The sequence below is a fragment of the Vidua chalybeata genome, chromosome Z (genome assembly GCF_026979565.1).
Source record: "Vidua chalybeata isolate OUT-0048 chromosome Z, bVidCha1 merged haplotype, whole genome shotgun sequence".
Lineage (NCBI taxonomy): Eukaryota > Metazoa > Chordata > Aves > Passeriformes > Viduidae > Vidua > Vidua chalybeata.
Window position 1 is genome coordinate 42,251,550 of NC_071570.1, and position 14,735 is coordinate 42,266,284.

Consider the following 14,735-nt stretch of genomic DNA (forward strand, 5'->3'; position numbering starts at 1 on the left):
CCACTTATGAGCAATTAGACTGGGAACAAAACAAAACAAAAGCAGCAAGGACTTAGGGCACTAACTAGCTCATGTGGCCACAACATCAGCTCTGTTTTTCCATGGCAGAGGCATGCACAGCCAGCACAACCATGCAAACCCTGTCTCTTCTGCCATATATGTTACCATATGTTTGAAGGCTTCCAGCAGCTCTCTTGGCTCACAGCTGAGCTCAGGACAGAGAGCTGAGAGCTTCCCACTTCCCACACAAGGCTACCTGCTTTGGCAGCATACTGCCAAGGAGCCACAGCACCAGCATGGACACAGCAAGCTTTCCATCACCTTGGGCTAGTACCATCGCCTTTGAATCTACCTTGAGCACTTCCAAGCCATTCCTAGATCTCATCCAGCAAGCACCAGTCCTGCAGCTGGACAGATTAAGAGGATGACAAAGGCCCCTCTGGGCTTTGTTGTTGTATGAGGAAGATAAATAGCAAGCATAACCCCTTCTAGGGTGAAAAAGGGCAGGCATTTTGGCACTGCACAAGCACCAACCCCAGCTTCAGTAACCTATCAGTTCCTTTAGCAAAGCACCCTTTGCAGAGCCCATTGGTACTGATTATGGCATCAGCTTCACTCCCACCTCTTCCTTCCTGAGCTTTCTGAAAGCCTCAGCTAATTACAGCAGCAAAGTCACCCACGGGAGATAATACACACCCTCATTTCAACAGGGTGGCACTCGTGCTGGGCTGACTGCTCCCAGGGAGGGGATATCCTCTGCCTGCTTGACAGGACCCAGTCTGTCAGCCCGGAGGAGGAGGAAAGAGCATCTCTGCTCCAGTTTAGGTCTGCTTGGGCTGGCTGCAAACGCTTCCAGCTCGCTTGCGAGTGCCCTGCTCATTATCATGGGGTCACTCAGCTGCAGCAGGGCACAAGTACCACTTGGCTATTGCAACACCACTCACGTCCACTGCTGTGGAAGTGTTGAATTTCCTTTAAGAGCCCTGAAGATCTCAGTTTGAATTTGAGGGAGGAAAAAAATCTCACAAAGAATTGCAGGATCTCTGTAAACATACCAGAGGAAAAAAGAAAGAGAATCTTTGAGCCTCTTGACCTTGACAATGTCCTTATAATTACAAGACTATTTATTTTCAGTTAAACCCCAACTATTGAACAGACAGTGTCGAGTTGTTTTTTTCCTGAGCAGGTGATTATCCTGCCTGACTAATCTAATGAAAATTATCAGGAGGCTACTGACCTCCTGCTACACACACTAAATAATACACAAAGCTTCAGGATCAGACAGGCAAATCATAACCCTGCCTTATCTTAATCACTTTCTATCCAGCTCTAGGCCTGTTCCACTCCTGGATGGCTGTGTTAGCCAAATGCTATCTCAGTGGAAACCATAGCAGAGCCAGCCCTGAGAACTGCACAGCAAAACATTACCTCCTTAAGATTTATTTTTGTAAAAGCCAAGAGCTGCAGAGGCATATATATTTAGTCTTTAAGCTGCTGTCTGACTCCTGCTCAGGCTTATAGCATGAGGTGGTGGTCCCCTGGTACCTGGCTTTGGGAAAAGCAGTATTTTCCTGCTTCTTTGAAGGAAGATAAGTAAAAAAAAAAAAAAAAAAAAAAAAAGGTGCACAAAGGTGCTCATTGTTCCAGATAGGTAAAGCAGCCTTTCCAATCCATCCTGCTGGAACCTTGTGTCAGTCTTCCCCTGCAAACAGGACTGCCAATGGCTGCTAAATATGCCACAGCACGGCATGAGGACTAGGGCAAAGCAAGAGGACTCAGCAATGGCAATGCTCTGTCCCCAGCTGCCAGCGTCAGCTCAGGGCCTGAGGATCTGCAGCAAAACTGTTCCACTCTTTGCAGCACCACTCTCCTTCAGAAGACACAAGTGCAGCAGCTGGAAGAGATAAAAGACTACAAATATCAATTAAGAAGCATAGAACTAAAGAAGGAGACACTAGAAAAGAAGTTATCACATACTCCCAACACAGTCTCAGCTGGAAAGCACCCACAGCTAGACAAACAAAATGCATTGGGGTGACTTCAAGCCTAAAGTAAGCTTCCACTTGAGAATCTGCAGAGAATGGTGGAAAAACACTGCTAAAGGACAACTGACTAATTTTTACACGCATTTTTCCCAACATGAAACCCCAGCTACAACACCAGAGAGAAGACACCCCTCTTACCCATCCAGCCTGACCTTGCTGCCTCATCCTCAGCACCCATTCTGTGTGGTTCTTCAGACCTCCTAGTACAGGAATTCCCAGATCCCCTCCCATCACTGCTGCAGCCAGGAGCTTCACCTCGCAGCCCTCACAAACTGCTGACAGCCTCAGCAGCCTGCTCCTCCCCTGCAAGGCTCTCCCTATCCACAAAACACCTGGCTGATCCTCCCACCCCAGGAGTCTTGAGACACTTCTCCAGCTGGGGAGGTGCTAAACACGATGTGGGTGGACAGGATTCCTCATATTTTAAATGGCCATTTCTTCCCATATTATGACCTTTCAGAAGAAGAGGGACAGCTTCTTCTAAAGTGAGCAGAAAAAAAAGTCCAGGGTGGTTTTAGGCATGACAGAAGAGGGAGCAAGAGGAAGCATAGAAAGACAGGCAGGAAACAGCACAAGCTTCAGCTTTGGGAAAATACCAGCTAACACATGCAAGGAAAATGATCCATAGCAGAGATATTCAAAGGGAAGCAAAAATCTGGGAAAAAATAATGTTCACAGCAGCAGTTGTTGGGGGGACAGTGATCAGGCAAGGCTTTCAAACTTGCAGAGACAGAGGCTCTACCCAGGGCAGATCCCAAATCTGCAGATGGAAGGGTTCAGCACTACTGCTCTGTGGACACAGCCATGCCCAAACGTGTTTCCAGAGAGATGATCCTCAGTCCCATGGAGCCTGGTCACACCATCTGGACATGGATGGCTAAAAGGGTTAACTGTCCAGGACACAGCAAAAGGAAAGATCCTGTGCTTTTCGTCTCAGTTTTAGAGAGCTGCCTGTTGCTGAGGAATCTGAGCTACTTCTGGAAATGAGTTAGAACAATGAATTCCTCCATCTCCTAGTCTGGGTGACAAGAGCAACCTCTGGCTTTTCTGGTCACTGAACCTCATGCTTGTAAGTGCTTGTGTCACACAACCTTGCTCCATCCACATACTCTGATTCTGCCCTGAAAAGCCAAGGTGCAGGTCAGTTTGTGTCTCTGCTGTCTGGCAGCTGCTTGGTATCCCCCACAGGCACAGCTGGGGTTGCTAGAGGGCCACTGGCTGGGTTAAACTGATAGCACCCCACTGAGTTATGAGGGACCCTCTTGAACTGCCATCCTTGCTGAAAGATGCTGCTCAGGGACAGCTGGACAGCTCCCAACAGGCACTGTGCAGGGTCTGGTGAATGTAAAGTGGAAGGTGAGAGGCTGGCAAAATTCAGAGGACTGTAGCTGTCTCACTGTGCCTACTCAAGGAGCAGCCTTGCACAGGAGGACAGGATAGAGTTGAAACCACATTGCACAAAGCCCTCAAAAATGCTCCAAGGACTAAAGCTGGAGCTGGCTGCTGGTGCTGGGACTGAGGGATGGTGCTGGCTCCAGCTGCAGCACCTGCAGCCACCCCCGGCTCCCAGAGCAGGGTAAGCACCATCCTCTTCTCATGCCAGGAAACAGGCACTGAGCCTTCCCATTCACACAGTGGCAGGAGGTTGTGACTGCCTGGGAGGGACTGCGACACACCAGAGCTTGCAAATGCATGTTCTGGGGAGGTTTCTCCACTCCCAAAGCTGACTTCCAGCTGGAGACACGTCTGTGCTTGTCCCCAAGGCAGACAGCAGCAACAGAGGCATCCTCTGGTGCCACTCCCCACCAGCAGAGCATGGCAAAGTGGTGGAGTGACAGCCTCCAGGGACATGGGAGCAATTTCCTCACCGCACACACAAGGACAGCACTCTCCTTCCTTGCTGAAACCCAGTGGGTGAGAGGCTGAGTAGTGCCACTTGTCCTGGCTGTCTCATGGCAGACACCCAGCCTGCTGGGACTCTGCTGAAAGCCCACCAGCTCACAGTACACGTGCCTGCCTCTGAGACCTAGGTTAGATGCAGGCTTAGGGAAGAGGAGGGGTTTGCCTGCAAGCCTCTACCACTGTCCTCTCCAACTCAACACATCTTTTTCAGTGCAAACCTGGCTCTGTCTGCTGTTTTTGAACAGCTGCTGGTAACTGAGCCTAGAATGGTCTGATCAGAAGGAAGATAAAATCTGTTTCTTTTCACCTGTCCACCAGCAAAGCTGTTGCTCCAGCCCCCAACATTAATGCCAGTGATGGGAGGCAGGAGGAACCCAGTTGGACTCCTCCAAGGCAGGGATGGAGCAGAGTGAGCTGTTGCTGGGCCAGCACTTAGGAGAAAAGAATCTTCAGCTTGACAACTCAGCAAATTTGATCTGAAACTGGCAAGAGAGAAAAAAAGTAAAGCCTTTAAATGTCATCTTAGGTTTGACTGCCAGAAGCACTACAGACAGACAGATAGACAGATAAGCACAGTGCTGCACAAAGAGCTGGATGCCCTACTTTGATCTACTCAAAGTGTTTACTAATGTGTCCCACAGCTGGCAGAAGCTGTTAGCAACTCAAGAAATCTGGTTTCCTGCCACCAGCTCTGCTCTGAGACCTCAAGGAAATCCCAAAGCCACTCCAGGTTTCAGCTCCCCCTCTTTGAAGGCAATGATGCTTCCCTCCAACCCCTAGTGGTGGCAAGGTTAAAGGCTGACCCTGGTAATGTACCACAGCAAACAGCCTTGGGGAACCCTCCAAGCCTAAATGCAGATGTGAAGTGAATTAAACCTCTAGTTTAGCTCCTACACCCAAAGAAAGGCCAGATCAATTCCTTGGGAGAGGCAAAGTCAAAATCATCAACACAAATACTTTGCCGTTGGCTCTTTTGACCTGGGTAAATCACACCATCATCTCCTTCCTTCCTCTGGAAGGAACTGGGGAGATACCAGGTCCATTTGTGCAGCAATGGCTCTCCCCTGTGCATAAGGCAGCCCTGCTTGGAAAAAACACCACCACTTCTGGCCTGACCAGAGGCAGAGATTTACCAAAACTAGGAAACACAAATGCTGCATGCCCCTGAAGTCAAGGACCCACCATGGCCTCTTCATCGTCGCTTTGCAGTTGAACAAGCTAGGGTGAAGCTGAAACTGCTGATCCAGATCAAAGAGGGCTGGGGGAGAGCAGACTTGTCTGTACAGCAAAAAGCAGTCTGCAGAGTAGGGATGATTGATGATCCCCATTCCAGTCCTCCTCCCATCTAAACAAGCCCCAAAAACATGGTGTGCCTCAGCATTGCTGGAAGATAGCAACACCCATAAAACTAGAGCCCAGCAGGCAGGGTGTGCCAGTGGGAATGACTGATGGTAGCCTGTTGGACTTCTGAAGGATGGACACCTTCACTGAATTTTCAGGTGCATGCCTGGGATGTCCTCAGCTCCCAGGTTTCACTGAGTTCAAACTGCACCTTCTGGCAAAACAACTCCAGCTGCAGATACAAGGGAGGAGCCTCCAAAATGGTCAGGAAGTTGGGACATTACAGAAATGCCCCATCAAAAGGGCAAGGGGTTTCTGCCAGGTGGCACAGCACATCTCAGGCACGGCCAAAAATACTGTCCGGCCAAAAATACTGTCCAGCCAAAGCGCTGCCTCCTGCACAGATGCCAGCATTAACTGGTGCTCTGTGCCCTGTCATAGCACTTACTTCCATGCACAAAATAAAAACTAGACTTGCCAGCATACCCAATGGGCCTGTCAAACGAATCACATTAGGAGAACTTGAAACACACCAGCAACAAAAGCCGGCCCCTGCTCCAGAGCCCTTGCAGAAATCACACGTCCAGGAGACGGAAAAGCCTCTGTCATTCCCGTAACCAGGTCAATAAAAGCATAGACAACTCCATCCAGAGACAGACTTTTTTTACAAATCACAAGAAACAGTAGCTTCAGCTCCCCCAACTGCAAATAGGTGGGCAGGCACTAAGAGGCAGTGGAGAAACGTGTCTGTGCAACATATGTGGGCAATCGGCCACCCCGCACATGGCCGGGATATGGGGCAAGAGGAAACTGCTCTGAACCGAGCTGGGAGAAAGAGCTGCGGCAGCTCAGTGTGACTTCTCCCACCCCCACCAGCTGGGGTCCCAAATCCAGCAGCCTCCCACTCATATGTTTGTCTGGCATGCTGGGGAGAGAAAACAGGCTAGACAAGGATTTCAAAGTGGAGAGGTTCCAGGCAGCTTTGAGTGGCCTTGGATTCATGGAGTGACAGTAACCCCCCATTCTGAGGGGAGTAAAAATACCCAAAATGAACTTCAGCTTGGTTCCTCAAGAACAAAGGAGTCTCATCTCCATACCCACAGTTACCTGTGGGTGCACTTCACTGTAACACTGTTATTTCTAGAGCTCTTGGTTAAGTGAGAAGCCCAGAGGACTGGACAGAGCTTTTTTTTTGATTGAATTTCAGAGCAACACCAGCCTTTTGTTTTCTTTCATTCCTTTTAACATATTTATTTTTCAAACCCTCAGTTCAGTGGCACAGAGGAGGGTAAATCACACACTGGTCGTGAAATCTAGCACAGGCTGCCTCCCCTTTGCATCTGAGAACCACACTCAACCACAAGAAAGTACATGTCCTCATTATCACCAGCATTTTTTAGGCCCTAGACAAAAGGACTGTGGCACAGAGAGTACCTAAAGCAAAAGCAGAGATAAGGTTGTTTTATTATTCAAACATTATTGTTTGAATTCACAACCAAATCTTGTGCGTGGTGCCGAGGTACCCAACCCAGGCTGCTTCCCCAGGCAGGAGGGCAGCAGTGCAGATCCCTCCTTCTGTGCTGATCAGCTTGTAATGCCACTGCACAGGGAGCAGCTCTCCATCCATTACCTATAACACAGCACCCTAAAATCCAGCGTGGCCCCTACAGCACTGGAACACCATGGCAACAGCACAGGGACAGCTGCCTGGGTCAGCCCTGTGTGGCATGGTCCTCCAAGTTACTAGACCCAGCCTCCAAGTTATTTGTACATGTGCTCCAGAGTCTGGGAATGCCACAAGAGACCAGTAGCAGCAGGAAAATACCAGGCTGCAACTTTGTGAACAAAATGAATTCACTGGCTTAACACCCTCATAATTAACATCAGGCTCATCCCTTGGTAACTGTTAGCACAGGAGTGTGCCTGATTGTGTGTTTGCATTTGAGGGGCTGCGATGCCATATACAAAAACAAAGAGAGTCCCTTTGCAGAGCCAGGCTCCTCATAGCACTGATGAAACACGCAGGGAACATTCTTGCCCCAGGATCCATTTTGTTTCCCATTGAAACAGGAGTAACAGTAGCTCCTTCCTGCCAAGGAAGCCTGAGCCGCCCACTGCTCTCTCCTGACAATTCAGAGAGCTCCGACAGCCATGGGGACCTCAGCCCTGAGAGAGGACATCATTCTTTTGCTCACTGCTGCTGAGAATGGCAATGGGCCCTGCTCTCCACACTCATCCACCAGCCAACTCCCTGGCTTCAGGTAGCTCCTACTGGCTCTTGGCACCACTGCTGGGATTGGGCAACTCCCACTCTCCTCTCCTCACAGGGTTGACTGAACAGTGGTTTTGATAGATGAACAACAGGCAGGGAGAGCAGCCCCAGAGGGAGCAATGCCCAGCCCCCACTCTCAGAAGGGAAACAACCCCTCCACCACCCAGGTGTGGTCCAGCGAAGGTCCAGGCTGCAAGCTCCTTCTAGTATCAGAGAAAGGCCTTCCCAGGAGCCTTTCCCTCTCACCCAGCACTTCTTGTACTGCTTCCTGCACCAGTTCCCCCTCACAGGGTGTGTTGCATAGTATTTAAATGCAACCAGGTCTGGGCAAGCCAGATTTCAGTTGATCCCATGTCCCCTCTGTCAGGCAATGCTAAAAAGGGGTCACAATTCCTCCACCAGCTGTTAGTACAGCATCACTTAATACAAATCCTCACAGCCCTCCTCCTCCAGCCTCCCCCAGGCAGAGAGCAGCAGAAAGTGATCCCCCTCAGGGAAAAGAGAGGACATTTCCCACATAGTGGGCACCAGTATTAATTTTTCCAACTGCTGGAGGCTTTCCTTTCATTCTGTGACTTCAGGAACATCACTCAATGTTGGCAGCAGCCCCGGAGGGTATCACGAGTCACCTGAAAGGAAAAAAGCCTCTTCAAGCATCTGGTCTGCCTGTGAGCCAGAGGGCGGCAGCTCTGGCCGTGCACGGCCACACTGGCCAGACAGCTCACAGCCCCGCCGCTGGATCAGCCATGCCTCAAGAGGGCTTTGATAACATCTTTAGGGTGTCATGGCTAATTAGAGCACTGACTGTACCCTCTAATTAGGTAACACTTTCACACTAATCACCCTGTCCTCTTGAAACCACTTCACACCTCCAGATACACCCCTAACTGACTTGCAAGTTGACTCGGTAGTTCTTCTCGGACCTCCTTCCAATTCACAAGGCATTTCAAAATAAATAAACCCCTGCTCCTCAGTCCTGTCTCAGAACCCAGCTGGGGAATTGCCCTCACATCCGCATAGGCACACACCTGCACGACCCGACACAAAACCTCCCTCACAGGCACAAAGCAAACGTTCTGACGCAGCGGCAGCATCATCCTCCTCTGATCTCTCCTTTCTGCCCATCCTAGTGCTACTTCCAACCACAGTCAGCAAAGCTTTTTCTCGGAGTAAAGGAGTGTTCGCGGTGCATCAGTGTCCTACTAAAAATATTGCCCGGGGGCTCGCGAGAGAGGCACGGCTCCAGCAAAGGAGCCTGGTATCTGGCAACAGAAGGCTTTAGAAAAAACCCTAACCATTGAGAAATTAATATGCCAGAATGATATCAAGTGCCAACATTTAAATCCAGAAGCTTGACTTCTGTTTTCATTACCTAATGAATAAGCTGAAATGATCCAAATGTTTTCAGTTTCCCAACAGCACAAAATTTAAAATAGATAGGCAACCCCCCCCCACCATCATAACTGCAAATATGCTGAACAAAAACGATCAAAATTCATAGAAGGTAAATATTGAGCCCTGAAAAGCCTGCTATGAGAACAATGTATCTTTATTTGCTTTCTGTGAGGTTTGTTACAACAAGAGAGAAAGACACCAGTATACAGTGCTTTAATATATATACACAGGTATTCACAGCTGGAATAATAGATTTTAAGGACTCAGGACAATATTACAGCTGGATGTATGCAGAAATGCACAAACATACCTTCAAAAACATATCCTTTGCACCCTACCCAGATACGTAGATGGACACATATATAATACACACACACACTCTCCACGTTTCAGAACGATCAGAACCATTCATTAAATCAGACTCTCTAAAGTTTCTGCTGCTTAGGGAAAACATGACCCTGAGGAGACATCATGCATGAATTTAACAACCAGCAGAAAATGAAACCATAACACGCTGCATCTTGAAAGCCAGCCCTGAATCTAACTTAATCCCTGCTCTGGACTACGCCTCTAGAGAGGCATTAAAACCATGCTACGGTGTTTTCCTGGATTTCCCAGATTCCCCGGAGATTCCCTGGCACTCCGGCTGCATCCACCTCCTTGCTTTGGAGATGTTTCCGGCTGACCACTTCCATCCTTACTCCTGCTGCTTCCACGGCCAGTGACGGACAGATCCAGTGGAGCAGCCTCTGAAGAGCTGCGTCCTGCCCTGGCAGCAGGACGAGTTATCGGGACAGCTAGTGGGGTTTAACACTCCTAATTCCTACAAAACGTGCGGGGGAATGATGTGCGGGGCTTGAAGGGTCAAGAGCAGCTTTGCATCCTCCTTTCCCATCCCCAACAAAGGAATTCTAGCAGATCTCGTGCCCCCTAGTGTCATCCTGGCGAACGGACCGACACCGGGCACCGCCAAGCACCGGATACCACCTGGCACAGGCATCACCCTTGCTTATCCCGCAGTGGAGAAGCCACCGTGTCCTGCTGGCACCTAGAGCATAGCGAAACGCCATTCCCAACAGTTCATACAAGGGACAGCGTGAGCTCTCTGTCCCTCCTCAGCACCCCGGGGTAGCCACAGCCCACCAGGCGTCCCCATGCCCAGCAAGGTGCTACCTCCGCCCTGCTCTGGAGGAGCCCTGGCAAGATCTGCCCCTCCAGCAGATAGCCCAAATGGTGTCCCTGGAGGAGGGCCAAGAGGAGGAGGCAGAGAGCATCTGCAGTGGACACTGTCCAGAATACAACTCCTCCTAAAAATAGACTGATCCTGGAAGGGCACGGCCCTTTCAGGGAATGGGAATGCTCAGTCCTAGGAGCTCAGGGTTTGGCATGATAAAACTTCAAAGTGCACGAATGCAAGGCACTTTGTTACCCTGTTTCTTCCCCATGAGAGCACCTGTGGCATCAGGCTCCGGCTAAAAGCACGAGAAGCAACGAACAAAATCAGCCCAGAACCCAGCATCCCAGCCTGCTCTGACCAAAGATCCAGCATCTCCTCGGAAAATGCCCATGTCAGCTTGCAACACTAACTAGTGCAACCACACCCCACACACAGAGCACCTAAACAAGAGCCGTGTGCTGGAAAGGTGCACAGGAAATGTGCATGCATGTGCCTCAGTTTCTCCATCTGCCCAGCTTACCCTCTCCTATTTTCCTCATCCCTCCTGTTCAGCTATTAGTTTTTGAGGGAAGAGGCACCCCAGGAATACAGCTAGACCACCGGCCCCTTCCAGCATCTGCTACCAGCATGCAAACAAACCTCAGTAACCCATCACCAAAACTTGGAGGAATTCTCCCCAGGGCACTGACCTGAGTACGCTGCTTTCTTCTGCAACACCGAGCAGGGACTATAGCTTAGAATAATGGGGAAGTAACTCTGTTCAGTGCTGATAAAGCATCACAAGCCCCAGCAGGGTGGGAGGGGAGGAGGTGTCCTTCCCTCACACTGCCATGCCTGGTATACATCATGTTTAGGGCCAGGCATACGTCACCAACACAGAATGGACAAATTGGAGGGCCTTCAGAAAAATGAGCAACAAAAATTATCAGGAGGTAGAAGGGATTGATTTACAAGGGGAGATTAAAAATGCCACGATCAGCCTAGCTGGGCTGAGCAAGTACTGACTGCAAGAATCAGTTGGATGCTAATCTGCAAATGGGACGAAAACAATATGGGAAGGAGCAATTTAGCATCTTCATCAGTACTGGGATGAAATGAGGGGGAACTCAGGGCTGAGTAGGCAGGGAAAAAAACCCAAACCAACCCAAAAACTCCTTTCCTAGTTTGCATGACTGTCTCCATCAAAACACTCAAAGTCCCCAAAACTCACTCTGCCTCAGACAAGGACCCTTGGGAGCAACTGTGCACATACACACACACAGATGCATACACAAAGAAACACACACACAGAGAACCCTTTCCCACCCCTGACTCACACACAGGAAAGCAGAAAGGCCGCCACGATAGCCGGAGAGTATGGAAGCTTCACGCTTGCAGGGAAGCAGTGGAGAGTGAAGGCTAGAGCTGGCGGTAGCGGTGGGAAGGTCCCCCCGGAAGGATGCTTTTGCACTCCTGGGTCTTCGCAGGGGAAAGGTGCTGAGATGGCTTCCTGCAAAGTGGCAGGAGTGAGCTCAGCTGTGAGCACTCAGATATTTACACACAAACAGCACATTACTCAGCAACTCTCATTTGTTAGGCATAATGGCAGCGGCAGCAATAATAAACGACAGAGCTGAGAGACAGTCTCCCCAGGCACACACCCAGCCCCAGACTGAGCTGGAGTAGGATGCATGTCTCCAGCTTGCAGGGAATTAAATGAGAGTGGCCAGGAGCTGGGGCTTGCACCCACAAAACTCCTGCTGCTGGCTTCAGAGAGTCAGTCACATCTCCAAAAGCTAAGCCTTGGCTGCACAGTTATTTGAATGGGTGTGTGCATCACAAGCTTTGAGGCTCTGAGAGGTACCAGGGCTTTTCCCAAGTCCAGAAGTTGCTGAGCACTTTCCAGGGGGAAGGGGATGCAGAGTCCTGGCACAGTGGGGTCCTCTTGGGGTAAATCAGACCAAAGATATTGTATGATCATTAGATCATGGCTTGGCTTGCTCTGACAAGAGGCTCTGATAAACTTATCTTGAGGACCTGTCGCAAGGAAGACTGCCAGGCACGAGGCTCTCATTTCTAAAGCTCAGCCTGTCTTGGGAAAGTCCTCCTGCTTCAGTGAGCCCTACAGAGTTCTGGTCCCAGGACCTGGTCTCAGCATGCTGTCTGGCCAGACATAAAGCAATCAGAGGAAAGGACCTCCTCAACCATCCCACAAATTAAAACACAAAGAGGTGGGGAAAAGAAATTGAACAGCCTTTGCAGGCAATCCCCTTTCTGTAACCTGTGCTCTGAACAGACCCTGCACATGTGTCCGTAAGCTTGGGGTGGGGAACGTAAGAGAGTAAAGAGGTGCCGATCGTTTTACCAAAAAAAGTTTAGTGGTTAAAGAAACTGCCAGAGGAGCCAGGGAAGCTGGAACATGCAGACCTGGTTCTGTCCCCAATGAAGATGCCACAAATTGGCTCACGAGCTGACTGGAATCACAACTCGTTTTCAAGACTGAAGTGGGGGAAGTCACCAAGATGTGGAAATGTCAAGGAGTTTTGTGCAGCATAGGGATCGGTGTGTATTATGCAATTCTGGAAAGCAGCCCTTGTACTCACGCTCGGGATGAACTGTCTGCCTAGCCCAGGGAGAGCAGTTCCCCAAGAAGCTCCATGCAGACGCTTTTCTTATAAAATCACACTTCAGAAAAAAAAAATTAAAAAGTAAAAAAACATAAAAAATAAAATCTGCACTGCCACAGCAGAGAAGAAGGCAGGTTGCGCCTTTGGAGAGACGGAGAAGAAGCCTGCTCTCCCGCCCAGGAAATCCACGGGCTCCGGTTTACAAAGAGCCGCCCCGCAGTCCCAGCCGCTACAGCCCCGTGCACTGCCGCAGGGAGAACTCATCCCTCCCAGTCCTTAAACTGGTGCCGGCCGCGATGCCCTCCCGGCCGGGCAGGAGACGGGAGGTCCCGCTGGGCAGGGGACGGGGATCAGACCGCCGCGCCCCGATGCGGACCCGCTGTCTCGGAGGCTGCAGGGACGCTCCGGCCCCTTGTTCCCCATCTCTCCCCGCCGGGAACACGCGCACGGCGGGGCAGGAAAGTAAGCTGCCCAAATTGGTTCCTCACGGCGGGGGTGGACGCGCGACCCGCGTCGGGGCACGGACACATGCGGGCGCTGGGAAGGTGCGCGGCTGCGGGGCGGGAGGGAACACAAGACCGGGAGCGAATGCGGGGGAAGGAAAGCGTTTCCCTCTGCCTTCCTTTCCGCCTCCCTCGGCGGCGGGCCTCGCGGCTCGCCTCCGCTGACCCTCGTGCCCGCACGCCGCCTCCCCCGTCCCGTGGGTGGGGGTACATCCCGTGCCGCCCTCCGGCCCCGGCCGCCCGGTACTCACGGCGCCTTGCTTGCCGCCGCTCCCGGCGCTACCCCCATGCAACCACCGGCTGCTTCTGCACCGGCTCGGGGGCTATAAGCTCTTTTAAACTCCAGCACATAACCCATGTGACCGCAGAAGCCACTGGTAAGGAGCGCCGGGGAGCCAGCGATGAGCTCAGCCCGCACCCCCCGGCACAACGCCGGGGACGCGCTCCCGGGCCCGCCGCGCCGCGCGCACCCGCCCGCAAACACGCACGCACACACACACACACACACACACACACACACACACACACACACACTCAGGCTCACAAACACAAACACACGCACGCACACCCACAGACGCACCCCCCACAGCCACACACTGGTCCACGCCCCTGCGGACACGCCGCCGCCGCCGCCTCCTCCCTCCCCACGGATGCTGAGCCGGAGGGAGGCACAGCACACACGCGCGCCCCACCGAGCCCCGTGCAAATGCACACTCGTGGAAGCACCGTGGGGACGGCGTCCCACACACACACATACACACACACATACATCACCAGCAGCAGTCCCTGCAAGTCCCCCCATTTCCCCAGAGTGGAAGCAGCAGGGTCGTGGTCGCCTCACGCGTGCCCTGTGCACATGCACACACACACATGTGGTCGTGCACAATGCACCCTACACGTGCACTGTCCCTTCCCTCCATCACGAGATGCAGACCCAAGAGAAGGAGCTGCGCTTCCATCTCCGTGTGCATCCTTGTACACGCCCCACTCGTGAGTGCCGCACTCCCTCACAACACCCTCCTGGAGTGCCCAACAGTGCCCGCAGGAAGATGCACACTCTCATGAAAGGATCTCACCCCTCACATACACACTGCACAGCCAAGGACCCACCACACGTGTGGGCTGTGCTCCCTCTCGCACAGCCATTGCAGCCACACCTGCACACACCTTGCCCGCTTCAATAAAGCGTGCTGGTGGGTGCTGAACAAGCCCACCCTGCCCATCCATCAAAATCCCAGGCTGTGGGGTCCCCTATAGCATGTGGGAATTTCTATTTCCCATCACAGGTACAGACAGAGAGCTGTCACACGTGTGGGTGGGGTCTGTAGGGCAAAAAGGACAGATGTTTCCCTGTGCTGTGGTCAGTTACTCCTGATGAGGGGGAAGCCCCAGGGGTGGCCATACAGCTGGGCCGGGTTGCCCACTCCAGCCACGGCACAACAGATTTGGGAGTGCCGGGCTGAAATGTGCCAAGTGGGGACGGGAGCCGGGTGT

General features: G+C 51.7%; 1 protein-coding gene across 1 annotated transcript in view; it reads right to left on the reverse strand.

The window, feature by feature from the left end:
* The window catches only part of CNTFR (ciliary neurotrophic factor receptor), a 200,828-nt gene extending 187,070 nt beyond the window's left edge, over nucleotides 1-13,758 (reverse strand). Inside the window, 2 exon segments of the mRNA XM_053932577.1 lie at nucleotides 13,493-13,525; nucleotides 13,527-13,758. Coding sequence (XP_053788552.1) covers nucleotides 13,493-13,525; nucleotides 13,527-13,592 — 99 coding nt within the window. The 5' untranslated portion in view covers nucleotides 13,593-13,758.
* Between the last annotated feature and the right edge of the window lie 977 nt (nucleotides 13,759-14,735).